The sequence below is a fragment of the Arvicola amphibius genome, chromosome 1 (genome assembly GCF_903992535.2).
Source record: "Arvicola amphibius chromosome 1, mArvAmp1.2, whole genome shotgun sequence".
Lineage (NCBI taxonomy): Eukaryota > Metazoa > Chordata > Mammalia > Rodentia > Cricetidae > Arvicola > Arvicola amphibius.
In genome coordinates, this window is record NC_052047.1 from 160547069 (window position 1) to 160563457 (window position 16389).

At 42.6% G+C, this 16389-nt stretch overlaps 1 protein-coding gene across 1 annotated transcript in view; it reads right to left on the reverse strand.

Moving 5' to 3' along the window:
- The window catches only part of Rorb (RAR related orphan receptor B), a 178475-nt gene that overhangs the window by 12603 nt on the left and 149483 nt on the right, over positions 1-16389 (reverse strand). The window contains exons 5-9 of the mRNA XM_038333899.1: positions 11853-11974; positions 10291-10423; positions 7238-7345; positions 4308-4418; positions 1465-1577 (exon numbers count right to left, since the gene is read on the reverse strand). Coding sequence (XP_038189827.1) covers positions 1465-1577; positions 4308-4418; positions 7238-7345; positions 10291-10423; positions 11853-11974 — 587 coding nt within the window. The remainder of the gene's footprint in view (positions 1-1464; positions 1578-4307; positions 4419-7237; positions 7346-10290; positions 10424-11852; positions 11975-16389) is intronic.

A 16389-nucleotide genomic window follows, 5' to 3' on the forward strand; every position in this document is an offset into this window, starting at 1 on the left:
TTCCTTGGAGTCTGAAACATCCCATCTTGCAGGAAAGTGCCTTAAGCCGGTGGAAGATATACAACTCGATAGCTCTAAGAAGTCCCTGAAACTGACCAGATTCACTGGGCCCCTTCCTGCCAGTGTAAGCAATAAAAGCTGTGAGTCCTTCTGGGACTGGCCGAGTTAAGGTGCAAAGACTTTCAGAGAGCCAGGCTGTGACGAAGACTCGGAGACCAGACCACCTGCCTGGGAGAAGCAGAAACTAGCCACGCTGTCTGGAAAATATTTAGGCTAGAGTCACTTGGGAAGAACATTGTCCACCCTGTTGAGCCTGCCTGCAGGCTGTACAGTGTGCTCCAGCTTCCCTGGGTTTTGTGAGCTGCTAAGGTCAGCGAAGAGGACACAGTTGTTTTTTGAGTCCTTTTTCCTTCTGTAAGTAACCCCTCACTCATATTCCTGTAAGTAACCCCATAAAACTCATTGGTTCACCATGTTGGACCTTGGTAGTATCTGTGATCTGTTGTGGGTTTTCTGTCTGAGCTGTGTAGACATGTGTGTTGTGTCTCCCAAGGAAAAGTTGTTAACACACATTGCCTTAAAGTTGACCATGCTTAATTAAGCCACATCAAGAAATGGGTGTCATGTGGCTGTGTGCATTCACCCCAGCATGCCAGCATGTTGAAATAACCCCAGTTATTTCAGACATGTATGAAGAGATTCGAGTGGAAGGAAAATTAAGAAGTCATGAAGCCACCTCTTAATTTCCACCCTGGACAGGACAGTTGCTTTGATGTATCTGAGAAGTAACCACACAGTGTCTAGCAGAACCTGAAAGCAGCAGGCTACTTCGCGTGGCAGCCGACTCCTGTGTTTAGAAAGTCACACACAGCATTCGATGCTTCTCTTTAATTTTGAATAAACATCTCAGTGATCTTAACTTGGCCCAGACCTGACTCATGATGGTGCAGCCTACTCTTTTCTCACCGATGAACTGGAAGGCTTGTCTCCCTGCTTCAAGTGTCTGATCCTCGGATGACACACACACCTGTGGGTTTTTTGTTTTGTCTCCTTGGGTCTTGGGCTCTCATCTGTCAATATCGTCCTTCTCCAGGAAAGCTATTCTCCGCAGCAGCCAGGCATGGTGCTATACAACTGTAACCTTAGCATTTGGGAAGCTGAGGCAGGGAGTGTATGTGTGTGTGTGTGTGTGTGTGTCTGTGTGTGTGTGTGTGTCGGGGGTGGGGGGGTTATGAGTTCAAGGTCAACCTGGGGGACAGAGCCACGCCCTGCCTAGCAACCAACCAAACAAGACCCAAAACAATCCCTCCAGCAAAGCAACTCTTTCCTCAGTGTCTCCGAATTTACTCCTCTCCCCTTGGAAAAGCATGTGTTTGTATTCATGCGGCCCTACACTGGTGAGGAATTCCCTTTGCTCACGTAGGGCTTCTTTGGGGACAGCAGGCCTGTGACCTGAGGACTTACCTTTGCCAGGGTCTCGTCATCCAGGTGATTCTTCTGAATCACATGTTGAAGTGCAAAATAGATTTTTTCCTGAAGCTTCTGGACCTTTCTTGGTTCTATCAGCCAGGCTCGGTCTGACAAGGAGAAAAGTGAAAGAATAAAAAGAGGGAACACATGCTTTGCTTCGTTCCCTACATGTATGAACACTGAATTTTGGACCCATCTTAACTTAGCCGTAAGTTGCTTTTGAAGATATGTAATTATTTATATAAAACACAAATATCTTATAAACACCTCCATGAAGCCAGGTACACACAGGGAAGCCATTTGGTTTGGAGAAAAGCTCTTTTTGCCTAGTATTGGTAACTAGTATTGGTAACTAGTATTGGTAACTAGTATTGGTAACTAGTATTGGTAACTGTTTCAATGTTTCGTCCTTTCCAGGCAGATGCTTAGATTTTCTTTCAAAGCAGAAATGGCTGATTTGAAACCATATAGAAACACTGGTAGTAATCACAATCCTCTTCCTTAGCTTGACTTATTCCTTCATCAGGTGTAAAGCTGATGCCATGCTACAATTTATAGAGCACACTCCTCAATTTCAAAAGCTAACTTCTGAGTCTGATTTTCCTGTCCATAATTAAACGATAGGTAGGTTAACCCCACATTTCTCCTTTGCTTGCTCCCGTACACTTCCATTTTCCTAGCTTTCTCTCTTCTCATCTCCATTCCTTCCTTCCTTTCTGCGTAGAAGCTTTATGCACCATGGTGACAAAGTGTAGCTAGTCTAGTATCATTGCTCAAGAGACTCTGAGAGTCATCAAATGATGAACAAATGCTCATGGAAAAGCACTTGGCCGTGATCCTTCTCAACGTAGTTCAGGGCAGGTGAGAAACCTGATTCTGTAATCCTAGCCAGGGCAAGAACAAGTCAAGCCAAGAGTTAAGCAAACCCTTACATAAGTGAGCACAAAGGACTTCAGTGACAATTGTCAATCAGAATCAATGAAGTTCCCCTTTCCCTTCCTTAAGCTATTTGGGAGTAAATAGACAGGAGCTAGTAAGTCAAAAGGCTGGGGAAGAGTGGGGTCTGACCCAGGAGGACACGGACCTCTCTTCCGTCTCCTCTAAGCCTGGCGCTACACTAGGATGACGAACAGGGTATTTGATATTGCAAAGCCCTGGAGTGTGGGTCTTCTACCAAGGCTGGAAGACTCTCCACTGGGCAGAGAAAGACAAATAGAATGCTTTCAAACTCTTCAGAGCGTAAGGACAGCACCTGTAGTTTGCAAAAAGGCTAAACAGTTCATTTGGTTTCTAAGTCATGGAGACCAACCTAGCCTTCTGGGAGGGTCCTTTCTACTGCTCGCTCAAGCTGGAGCTGGCATGTCTCCAGTCTCTGCTGCTAGGAGTTTGCTGAGTTCCACAAACATGCCCAAAGAGGAGGGGTCTTTTGGAAGGCTCTTCCTTTGAGTGAGCATTAAACAGAGAGGTACTGTCTTCTGCATCTGTAGAAGGCCTCTTCTATGGAGCAGAGCTCAGGGCAGACAATCGAATGCAGCAAGAACACGACAGGACACCTTCTGGCATGCAGTTGCTACTAAAAGGGGCTTTTGTCACTTTCTAGATCTGTGTTTGTGTTCCTGGGCCTTTCGGTTTTTGATGAAAAGGGTCAAATGAGAACCAGAAGCAATTTTTTAAAGACATGATCATGTTATGAGCAAGACAGTCTCTGGACAGGAAAGGGCAGAGGTGCCTATTTGTGACTACAGCTAGGATGATATGTCAAAGATATGATAGAATCATAACCACTTTAAAACTGTTTCTTCCAGTCTTACTGCAAGATGTGAGGATGTAAGTAGAGAGGTTGATCTTGGAGAGAAATAGATTGCAGAAATAATTAGTCTTCAAAATGGGGAGGGGTGCATGCTTCATTCAGTAACAAGCTGACAAGAAGCTGTTATGCCACATATCTAACAGACAGTGGCTTGGGTGACTCTGGTCAACGAGGGAGCATGTATTTATTGTCATATTATTTTTATTCTATTATATGATTATACATTATTGAGCTCTTTATTGTTACACTTTAAGCAGGTCATATTCTTTAAAGTACATCCGTTGCTATAGTGTTAGCTGATCCATAAACGCCACAGCTTTGAAAAAACAGTTTATTATTTTATTTCATTTTAGATATAGAGAAGGTGTGCTATGGCCCCCCCCCCCCATTGTAGAATCTAAGATTCTATTGCCTTATTTTATCAATGAGACAACCACAGCTTTGGAGTCACACGGATAAATGATGGCATGCAGCCGTGTCTGAGATTCCTCCTCTTTCACCAGGCAAGACCCACTCCACAACTATCCTTCCCCTTAGAAATGCTTAATATTCCTAAGGATATTTGTCTTGAAAGATGATTGCAATGCATTGTGGGTAGAAAAGTCCTAAAAATGGTAATTAAGGTCCCTATACTTGGTCTTTCATTTAGACATTTTCTGTAGGTTTCTCTCTATTGGACTCTACATTAAAAAAAATAATTTCCTTTATTCTTAAACTCAAAATAGAACCCTGACACTCAGTCAGGCCACTATTCGTTTTTTTCTTATTTCTTGAGGAACAATTTTGGTTACCTGGATCTGGGGTGATCCCTGCCACATGCGACATTCTTGTTTTAGGGGAAAATGGGCCATTTTAATAAATGTGAAACTACTTGCTTTTGCATTGTCCAAAAATATCAAACAATTGCTAGAGAAAATACGGTCCCTTTAAAGTTATTTCTTTAACGCTTTGGCTTGGGAAGGTGTAATTGATGTTAAAGATAGTGAAGCAGGTTTGAAAAGAAGGCAAGGGACCCGTGCCTTCCTACCTGGGGATATCAGAACAGCAGAAGAGAACAAAGCGATCTCCTCCTCAGTCAGCTGCAAGGAACATAGATTCTTCGCAAAGTCAAACGCTTCGTTCACCAGGTCATCAGAACCTAAAAGGAAGGAGAAATTTTGAGGGGAAATACTGAACTTGTGAGATGGGGCACTGGAAGAAGCCCCTCATTATCAAGTAGGCAATCAAAGGCTTGCATATTAGACACTCGGACAGGACATTTTAAGTCCCTAGACACAAGAAGTGAAAGAGGAAAGTGGGCAACACCTTTGCCAGGTAACTGAAGACAGCCTTAGCGGTGAGGGGGTGAACTACTGACTAGTGAGTACTGTGTCGCATCAGCTGGGCACACAACCTCAACTCGACAAGCCTGAAAATATTCCTAGCTAAAAAGTTGCAAGTAAGCTGGATTTGATGGCACATGCGTAGGACGTCTGCACTTAGGAGGATGAGGGAGGAGGATTGCAAGTTTGAGGTCAGTCTGGGAACGTGGTGAAACTCTCACATCCACAAAGATTTACCAACATGACTGCCTCGACATGAGCTGACCGAGGACGATAAGAGGTATGCCAGAGTGGATGAGAGGGAGACCTTGAGGCCTTAGCCCTCCACAAAGAAGGAGCTACAGACACCTATGGAAGGATGAAAGCAGGAGGAACAGTTTTTCTCAGAGATTAGTCAAATACCAAATGGTCAGACATACAAGTAGCATTACAAAGATGGAGCAGGTTATATTTAACATATGTACTTATACATCTATGCTTGTAATAACAATTAATGAAAAAGGGCACGAATTTGAAAGAGCGAGGAGGGCTCTATTAGGGAGACGCCCCCAGTTAGTTCCTTGGGCAGCTGAGGAGAGGGAGCCTGAAAAGGCCAGTTCCTATAGCCATACTGATGAATTTCTTGCATATCACCATAGAACCTCCACCTGACGATAGATGAAGAAAATGACAGAGCCCCACCTTGGAGCACCGGACTGAGCTCCCAAGGTCCTGATGAGGAGCAGAAGGAGAGAGAACATGAGAAAGAAAGTCAGGACCGTGAGGGAACCTCCAGCTGGCGACAGATGGGGAAGGTGACTGAGCCCCACATTGGAGCACTGGACTGAGCTCCCAAGGTCCCGATGAGGAGCAGAAGGAGCGAGAACATGAGGGAGAAAGTCAGGAACGAGAGGGGTGCGTTCACTCATGGAGACGGTGGGACAGAACTAATGGGAGATCACCAACTCCAGTTGGAATGGGACTGATGGATCATGCGACCAAACCCGTCTCTCTGAGTGTGGCCAACAGCGGGGGCTGACTGAGAAGCAAAGGACAATGGCTCTGGGCTCTGATTCTTCTTCATGGACGGGCTCTGTGGGAGCCTTCTCAGCTTGGTCGATCACCTTCCTGGACCTGGGGGGAGTTGGGAGGACCTTGGTCTTAGCATAGAGTGGGGAACCCTGATGGCTCCTTGGCCTTGAGAGGGAGGGAGGGGAGGTATGGGTGGAGGGGAGGGGAGGGAAGGGGGAGAAGGAGGGGAGAGAAAGGGGAGAAGGAGGGGAGGGAGGGGGGAGGAGGAGGGAAGGAGATGGAAATTTTTAAATATAAAAAAAATAAACCACGAGAAAAAAAAAAAAAAAAAAAAAGAAAGTGTTTGGATGGCGGAAAAGGAGAGAATAAAAGATCAAAAATAAAAGAAATGAAAAGATTTTTTTTAAAAAAAAAATAAGGGATTTGAGACTCCTTTAGACTTAATCCATAACTTTCAGAGAAAACCTATAAAATTCTATGCTGGGGTTCAGGGAGTGTCATTTGTAATGGTACTCGAACCTGGCAACATGAGATGTCCAGGGGCTTCAAACTGAGACTTCTTACACAATGATAACGAGCTTCTTTTATTTTGTGCACCCCCACTCCCCAAATTAGACTGATTTTCACTGTCTACAAGGCTCACAGGTCAGTTTCTTAGTCATTGTGAATTTTGACAAAATAGCATTGTATCTCTGCACTGATCTCTGCAAATGTTTATTTGATGAAGCTGGAAATATCCCGAAGCTGCCTGCCAAGTCTTTTCCTCCTTTCTTGAAAATCTAGCCTTGAGGAGGACGTGGAGGCATATCAACTGTAGAAGGGGAAAGGTGCCAGCCCATTGGACTTGCTGGTGCGGCCATATCAGCTAACAGCACAAGAGGTGAAAGGCCAGTGGCTTCTTTGGTGTCCAAGGATGGATATGGAACAAGTGGCCCTATCACTTGTCCAGACCTTTCCTGGCCTCAGCCCATCTTTGCTAATGTTCTCATGTGTGCCTCTTCCTGGCCATTGGATAGGAGGCAACTCAGCACCTCCAAAGACTGATCCTGCTGGTGTGGCCCACAGAGTGATCTAGGGGTCACTCTGATCAGGACAGTGTCCACTGTCTGTGCTCCCCAGAAACTCAGAGTCCACAGGCAGATGCACACTCTTCTGGGTGGAAAACAAATGCCGCATCAGGCGGGTGTGTATGTTACACACGGTTATTTCTCTTGATCATCTTCACCCATGATTACGAATTAACTTAAGAAACTCGAAGGTCACTCCTATAGACTTCCAGTGGTCTGCATAACATGCTCTGTGGAGCAGTAAGCCAGAAGTTAGGAAAAAATGGGGGCTGTACAAAGAGTAATCTAGAGTGGACTCAACCCATTTAGCATCAGACTTTGTTTATTTCCACTAGGCTTCAATTGTGCCAGTTTTAATAAAGCTCATTGTTCTCTCCTTCCCTTCCTGATTAGGGACTGAAATGATAGGAACTGGAGAGTTAGATGAAATACTGAACAATCACCTGGTCCAATACCAATCAAATAATGAGATACTAGGCATATTATTGCTATTTCAGTATAAGTTGGGGAGCTGGTGACACTTAGTAAAGCTGTGTTGTCATCCAAGAGGAACTTACCTAAGGCTTTGAACATCTGCATTCCTCCATATTTTCCTTCAAACAGAACAGTGTTATTTAATGGATTGAAGGCACGGCACATTCTCACTAAAACCACTTCCAAGCAACCTATAAGATAAAAGAATTCAAGATTCATATGTGTATATCATATATCCAACAATAAAGTGGTCCTAGTGCATAAGAGATGGGAAACTTTTCAGGACTTTACTTTTTTGATACAAGATCTCCCTTGAAACTCATGGTCCTCCTGCCTCAGCCCCCAAGGTCTGGGCTATTCTACCAAATCTAGGAACGTTCTTTTTTTTTTTAAAGTAGTAATCTTAGGGGCTAAGGAGATGGCTTAGCTGTTAAGAGCACTCGCTGCACTTCTAGAGAACCAAAGTAGGTATCAGTATCCATGTTAGAAAGGTCACAACCACATGTAACTGGTCTCTGTAGGTACCTCTACTCATGTGGTGTACGTGGCACGCACGTGTGTGCCCCCCCACACACAGAATAAAAATTTTCGGAAGACCTTTTGATACTTAGTGTAATTTTTCCTAACACTTAGATGAAGAGTTAAAGAGAAAATATACGGTAAAGGTAGCTAATATGGAAGGCAGCAATAACATTTTGTGGGGAGTCGAGCATTTCTTTGGGGGTTTTTGACTAATAATAAATTTCACTCCAGCTTTTGAATTTGTAATTGACAAATGGTTCAGGAAGGACTTGTGTCAGCCTCACATCTAATCTGTGAGCTTTGGGAAAAGGGCTACTACTGGGAAAAATCACCTTTGGGTTTCTCTGCCACATGCAATGGCAATAGGCTATTGGGGGATTTCATTCAGTCTTGCTTCATGTAGGACCAAGGAAAGTTCCAAGCACACAGTAGGTGCTTAATAAATTCATCTGCTGCCCTTTTTTGTCATCGAAACATCCATTTCTATCCAGAAGCACTACTGTTGCACAGTTTCTCCATATTTTGGAGATGTGAACTTTGCCCCATTTGAAGGTTAGCGACTCCAAGGTACCAAATTCTCTGTGAAGATGGTCCAGGTGGTTGTTGCACCTATGGTCCCTTCCTTACGCTCTCACTCTATTCTGATGTTTGGGTTTATTTCTTTGCTTTGCTCAATTTCTTTACTGTTAGCCTCTGGGTTTAAAGACAGGAGAAGATGAACAAATATTAACTCCACATGGTCATCTTGACACCAATGGGAATAGATATCATTTATTGCTTATTTGCACTATGGAAGATAATTTCCTGGGCCCCTTACAGTCATTATCATGGGTGCAGCTTGCACTGACCATTTCAAATTTTAGATAGCTCCATTGCAGGATTATGGGAAGTTTTAAGGTGGTAAATACTGGAGACAACATTTATTCAGGAGGCAGAGATGTTAATGACCATATAATTCAGTGGCTCCCAAATCACAGCCATGAATTGGTGATCTCTGAATCTCAGAAATGTGCTGAACTGGGTTTCCATTTAACAGGTTTGAATTCCATGGTCTGTGATGGTGGCTGCCTCTCTGAACTGTTGGAAAGCTCCTTTGCTGCATGGGATAAAATTCTTAGTTCGGAGTTCTGTGTTTCGAGTTCCATCCTTTATTTTGAAGGTTAGCACACTGCTGTCTTAGGGTGTCAGTCCAAGTTCATACATCAAATGGATCAGATTTTACTTATTATTTTTATTTTTATTCCACACATCCTAAACTCATCAAGAGGTAGAAGTCATATGGTACCTTTGACCCTGGGTGGGCTTTCATGGTGGCATTAACTGATAGAGGATGGTATTCACAGCCCATTGTGGCTTCTTAAGTTAAGTTAGAAGACCCTAAGAACACCTGCTGTGTTGTTTTAGAATCTAGCTCCCAGAGCCCAGTGCCTATACTGCCCGGAAGTCCAGGCCTTCTGTGGAGATGACATTCTTACAGGACCAGCAACCGAAGCCCAACATCAGAGCCTTTGCCGATGCCACTCTGTCATCCAGTATGGACAGTCCTCCGCGTGAGGGAGAAAGTGGATTCCCCTGTCCTGACGGGAATTGCCTCAGTGTGCAAGAAGTTAAACATAGTAGGGACAAGCCACTCCCTATAAACTATAGCGCTGAGAGCAAGATAAAGAAATAATTCTTTAGCTAAATTTTAGGATGGCTAGGTAACTGATAACTGATAACGCTAGAATTAGTGCCTGAGTCAAAGTTCTTGCCGGTTTATATTATTGGTTAAGGAATCAATATTATGTTACCATAACAACTATGTGTGGCCTATATTCAAACACCAGCTTTATCATGATTTGTGATATTGAACACAACCTTTGACCCTTCTTCATCTTTACAATCTTTGCTTCAAGTATGAAACGATGCCGATCTCATAAGTACAAATGAGACATGCAAATGTGAAGACATGTTCATGGGAAAGGGATGTTATTTTCACTGTGGAAGTCCAGGAAGATGAACCCAAATGTTACTGTGTTCCAATTTTCTTTTCAAAGGGTTCCAAGAAAGACACAAGCTTTTGTTTCTGCTTTTTTTTTTTTTTTTTTTTTTTTAAAAAAAAATCTTATGTTGAGTTCCTAAGGGTCTTCCTGTATGTTAAAGAGAACATTAGAGAAGAGGAAGGAAGAATCCCCACATAGAGGAGTTTCTTCCGGTAGATCCCTGCTGGAGGCTATTCTTATTAAAATGATTGGAAGTGACCATGGAGGCTCAGCTCAGCCAGCCTGGATGTTTTTGTTCTCTTGCAGAATGCAAGGAGCTGGTTTTAGCGCCAGCTCAGCAGTTCGGCCACCTTGACACGCTAATTACTTTCGCTGCCTGTCAAGCTGGGCACCTCAGCCTCCGCAATTAATAGCTAGCTCTACATTCAATAAGCAAAATTGTATTTGACTTCAAAGGGGGAAATGAATGAATATCAGGGCATTTTTATTACTGGGTTTCCTTAGGGAGTTAGCTGACAATGTAGGTGGTAAAACGGCCTACCTGTGGAAGCAGGATTTTTTAGGACCATCAGAGGGCGGAGGGTCAAGCAGTCCCTGTCTGAAACAGGCCCCCACAGGTCGGCCTGGCTTACCTGACTTCAGCAGTAAAATCTGGTCGTTCTGACACAGCTCCATGAAGCCTGTTATTCGCTTTGCGAACTCCACCACGTACTGGATGGCATGGGTGATCTGGATGGCGCACTGCTGCCACAGAGCCTCCCTGGACTGAAGCAGAGGACACAGACCTTGAGCTGAGCGCCTCCGCGGAGCTGATGAACTGCGCATGCCCCTCACACTGGTCACTGCCACCCAAGGTGGGAAATCAAGAGATGGCTTTTCTTTCTCTTTTGAATTATGCCAATTCCATTGTCCTCAATTGTCAAAAGTAGCTAATTTGCCAAAGCTAAATCAGGAGAAGCAAGGTTTATAGAATGCAAAATAACTATTTTCCCCATTTCTTACAGCAACAAACTTCCTCTTAGTTTGCTAGTTAAGAACCAACCCCATGTTGATGAATAGTGATTTTATCTTAGCATCTACCATAATACTGTTTTTACGGGAACCTGGTCGACAATGAACATAATATCTTTATGTTGTGTTCTTTCCCCAGAATTTAAGAAAAAAAAAATTCTGATTTTCTGGTTGTCATTTATTTTATGTGGGGAGGGAGAAAGTTTCATTGTGTAGCCCTGGTTGGCCTAGAACTCAATGTGGAGCTCAAATAGGCCTCAGATTCAAAGAATCCTTCTGCCTTGGCCACCTGAGTGCCAGAATTGCAGACAGAAGCCACCAAATGACTCAGAATTTTTTTCCTTTGTATAAGAGAAATTCCATAGGAAAGATAGGAGTTCAAATCAAGTCCCTTTAATAAGTAATAGAGGACCTCAAATGTATTTTACTACTTTAGTTATTTCTCTTTGAAACCTAAATCTATGTGGCTTTGAAGTCTAGTTTCTATGAATCTTCTTTTGTATGTTTCTATAATTATGCAAAAGTAGCAAGAATTAGGTCACCATATTGTTTAAATAATACGTTTAGATAAACACATTTACTTCAACTGGTAGAACTGGTTGATTTTGGCAGTCTCAGTTCCAAAGTCAAATAATAAGAATCCTTAGACCTGAGGAGCAGCTCTTTCCCTTAAATGTGTCTAGTGTACTTAGAGAAACATGGCTATTACTGATAGTACCGGGTGAACTGCCTTTTGTAGGGCCATTTTCAGGAATGTTGAGCAAGAAGAAAATGTAGAATGTTTTGCTCCCTGTGTTTGTTTAGCAACCTTGAGCATCATTTTTGGCGGTGATCATCTAAATACTTTTCCTTGGCTCAACCCATGCTACCAGGAGAAGTCCCTCGTCTGACAAAGGCTCCATCTCTCGTCGTTCAAATGGGGTGATGACTTTCAACCAGGGCAGTTATGCCTTCTAGGGAACTTGTGGCAACAAGTGGACATTTTTGCTTGCCACAACTGTGTGAAGTTGGTACGTTGTAGATACTCTCAGTCAGTAGAAACCAGAGAGGCAGCAAATGGCCCCTACAATGCACAAGGTAGTCCAACAGTCAAGAATGCTGAGGCCAAACATGTCGATAACGGTGAGATAACGAAACAGGAAATGGGTGGATACAGACACAATCCCCATAGTCCCCAGAATACCTTGCTTTGATATGCCTTTATTTCCTCGTAGGTGTGGGTCTGCCACGCCAGCTGATGTAGCTCCTCCATTGTGTACTGGCAAGTCTCCAGATGGGACTTAATGATGTTCTGTGCAATTCGATCTATCAGAATAAAACAGTAATTTGAGGTTTTGTGAGTAAAATCTTTCTACTCCAAAAAATGATTTCTAGAAGATGCTCTGGAAAGGGTGAAGCCAGTGATGGGCTAGCTGTACAATCATATGAAAACATCTAAACTCTACCTCCTAGCTTATTAAAAATTCCAAGCTCTTTATTATCTCCCAGTCAAAGTTTCTCATCTCCTTCCCTGGTGATAGCTTTTGTGAACAAGTTGTAAAGCATTCAGATAACTGTTTGACTTTAAAACACACATTAAGTTTCCCTATTATTCACTTTTTGACTGATAATATCTAAAAAGTTTAACACACCCATTCCAAATTCTCAAAAATGTTTTGAAAAGCACTGACATAATTTTATGCCAGAAAGAGGGGATTGAATACACATATATGTTCTCATATTTAAAATCAAATAAAATAATATAATGAAAGAGAAAAGTGTTTATGCGTAGAAGGGAAAACTAAGTAGAAAAACAAAGCTTCATCCAGCAACATGTGTTTCTGTCTCTATTTATGGCTATGTGCATCTCTCACAGTTACCACTAAGGACAGAGTAGGTATGAAAGAACTTTGGCCTGCGAGTAGGTGACCAATAATGTTCATGGTGACATTAAATTCATCGTATAAAATTTTCATATGATACTTCTGCAGAAAGTTATAAACAAGGAAACAATCATATCAACCAAAAGGGAGTTGACAGATTATCTTTTGGGCTGTTTGTCTCAGCTAAGTTGTATTTTATATTCTGTCTTAAATTTCTGTTATTTTGGCTTTGGTTGAGCAATAAAATTGGACAGGAAAGCGCTCCTGAAAACTAGCTAGGAGTTGCCTGTGTCAGATGGAGCTGGCTGGCTGTTTGAATACATGGAAAAGAGGGAAGCCTGAAAAGCCCAAGGACTCAAGGTTCTTGGATGTGGGGATGTGCATGGAATGAAGATGACCAAGCCCATCTGGTCACCACCATTCTTGCAGAAGCTTTTTTGTGTTTCAGGTGCTTTTGGCAATGTAAGCTTGCTTTAATCTAAATGGTTTTACTTTGTTTCTCTGGATAGATATCAAAGTAATGTCAGTGCCCTCTCTGCCCTTCACTGTATTTCTGGTGTATATGGTGTGAAGTTGGTTGATTTTCAATGACACAGAGGATGAAAAATTTAAATTATGCTCCTAGTGAACTTTCTAAATGAAGTTCTCTTTAGTTGATTGGAAACTTCGAGTCAATGGTAGCTACTGTTATTACTGGAAGGACATTCTATGTGCTTTCTCGCCAGGGAAGCAGTGTGCAGAGTTGAATGGCTATAAAAGAGGGTTATTTGCTATTTCAGTCAGTCTCCTAATGGGAGGCATTTCAATATATGTTAGCATTTTTCAAACCAGAACTATAAAGTGACAGAGATAAAGGTACTGCAATATGCTAACTTATGATGACGGTCATATTCTATTGGCTTCAACATCAACATTTCTAGCTTTTTAGCATATTACATTACAAAATCCTTTCCTTACAAAAATCTATATTCCAAGTGTATTGAATATCCTCCCATGTTATAAAGAAGGGTGGGAATTACTCTCTACATTATATTAAAATAGATTGGTAAGTCATGGTTGATTATTTTTCAATTTCATTTGAGGAGTCTAATTATTTATATTCTAAAAATTAGATATCTGTTCCCCAGCAGTTATGCAATGAAAACCGGACACTAAAGCTTTACAGTCTTCAGCCCCAGAGTGGCTGGTTTTCATCTTCAAAGGCATGCTGATTTGTTGGTGACTCACAGGCTGCAGGTTTATAAGCAGAACTAGAATTACTACTTAAAACTGCACTGTGGATGATGATCCGCTCTTCTGGGTTATCTTCTGGGAGGTATGGAGAAAAGTTTAAGAATCCTCTGGTCTTCTGCCACTTGACACATGCAGTTTTATGGAGCATCGAAGAGGAGCACGGGGACCGTCAATGTGTGGAAGGACTGAGGAGACTGGATATCCAGTCTACTCACTTCAGGACTTGGTTGCTGGAACACCAGTAGCCAAGGCTTCCCTGCCTCTCTGTGGCCCCCTGCAGCGGGGCTGGCTGGTCATACTGGGATTCTCCCTCTTGGTGTTGAGTCCTGATTCTATCTAGGCTGATAGTGTGCTTATTTTTGTGAAATTGTCTTTCTCAGACTCTTCAAGACTCTGAGATTTCAAGAACTAGAAAACAATATTATGTGTTCACTTAACAAATACTCATTTTTTTTTAAAAAAATAAAACTGGTATAAATTTAAACAAAACAAACATCGATTTTATCTCATAGTATCTACTCGGAGTATTATAGTATGATGAAATAAATTCCCTTAATTATTGGAGGGTCTTCAAAGAGAAAGTGCTCAGTTCTTTCTGGGGGAGAAAGAAGGTAGCAAACAATCAGAAGGGTGAGTAGTGGTTTGTCACATGGACAAGGATAAGATGTACCGCAGGCAGAGGGAACAGTATCAGGAAGGCAGAGCCAGAGGTGTGCACTAGATAAGGTCATTTCAGATGTTATCCATGATACTTTACAACCTTTAATTCTTTATCATCGACTCCCTTTTTATTTTTTATTTTATTACTGCAGAGACAAGATTTAGAAAGAGTGGCAACTCTGGACTAGTTTACAGAGTGTTTGCAAAAGCCATTTTGGAGTCAGATTCATCTTTTCTATCCAAAGGTCCAGTGTTTGCGAGGGTGTGGAGGAAGCAGGGAGAAATGAGGCTTATGTGAGGACAGACACAGGACTCTGAGGAAATAGGCCCAGGCATTGCTTCTCTTAGGATTTTAGACTTGACCTTTTAACACTGGGGAGCCAGAGGATACTGTGAAGGAGAAGAGTCATATAATTCGAGTTTTGTTCCAGGAAGGTGATCTTAGCCGTGGCAAGGAGAAGGAAGTGTTGAAGTGTCTGAGGAGTGTGTGAGTGTAGTCAGGTTGTTGTGAAAATGTAGGTCAGACATAAGTTGCTCTGGACTAACTCATGGCAGAGGAGGGCCAGTAGGTTTGGATGTAAGACAATTCTGAAAAAAAAAATAAGCAGGACTAGACGACATGGCAGCAAACAGGAGCATCAACAATAGGAGGAGCGTAACTGTGGCTGACTTATTATAAAGGTTTGACAATGTCCATACATCCTTCAATACAGCTACCATTTTTTTTTGTCAAGTATCCATACCCTCCCTTGATTCACTAAGGTTCTGAGAAAGCTAGGGTTGATCTTTTGTTTGATAACCTTAAAGCCTAAGCATTGAGGATGGAGAGAAGGGAACATCATGGATGGACTATAATTTCCCACATCCTTGTGGTAGGAAATAAGTCAAATGTCTTTTGAACATAAGGCTCATATGTGCCAATGAAGGCAGTGTGCAGGACAGCTATGTGCAGAAACTCACTTGGTCCTTCCAGGGCTCAGGTCAATAAAGCACAGGGCAAAGCTATTCCTGGTTTTTAAAAGACTATGGGCAGAGGGCTCATTCTGTCCTTTACAAAGATGCTTGAACATCAGAGCAAGATAGTTTTCTTGGACTGAGAGTCTGCAGTTGTGAAAAGGACTTAAAAAGAGAGGACAAAGGAGAGACAGTGAGTGCAGTATGCTAAGTTCCTGCTGGGAGCCAAAGGAGCTTCAAGAGTCCCTGCCTGGAAAAAGAGAAAAGGTAATAGCAGATGCCGTCCCCTCCAGGGACCAGCCACATGAGAAAGTCCAGACAAAGGAGGCTGAGGAGAAAGAACAGAGGAGATGGGATCTTACTGGGCAATCACACACCCTTCATCTCCTACCCTGACTTGGATTGCAGCTACGTCTCAGCAGTTGCCTTTTATTGGTTTCTTTAACTAGCTCGGGCTGAAGATGGTCTATGTTGAAAGAGGAGTTGGCAAGAGCTGTGCTGGGATAATGAGTTCGACAGGAATGTGACAAACTCTGCCTTGTCTAGAGGTGGTGCTCTCGGACCCTACACTTTCCGAGATCAGGAAGTGGGAGGAAGGTGATTTGGGACAGCACAGCTGCAACCATTCTGTGAAGACCCTGTGCACATGCTCAGTCAAGCAGCGGTTGCTCAGTTCACCGAGAGTCTGAAGGCTGCTTTAATTGCTGTTAAAATGATGTCGAAGAGCGAGAGACACAAAATATGCTCAGTCCTGTCGTCTGCTCTCAATTACAAGGGGGGACAGTTCTGATTCTGGGGCAGATTAGGGAAACTGGGTGTGTGATTACAGGTTAATATTAAGTTTATAATCCTTATTTTGTATTGACTTTATGAAAAATATCTCTCTGACTTTCATGTATGTTCCCATATGGATAAACATACATTTTCCCCCTTTTGGTGAAATTACACTTAGATTTATATTGTAGTACTGATTCTTCTTAGGGGGAAAGCTTATTGGAATCCATGTTTTAA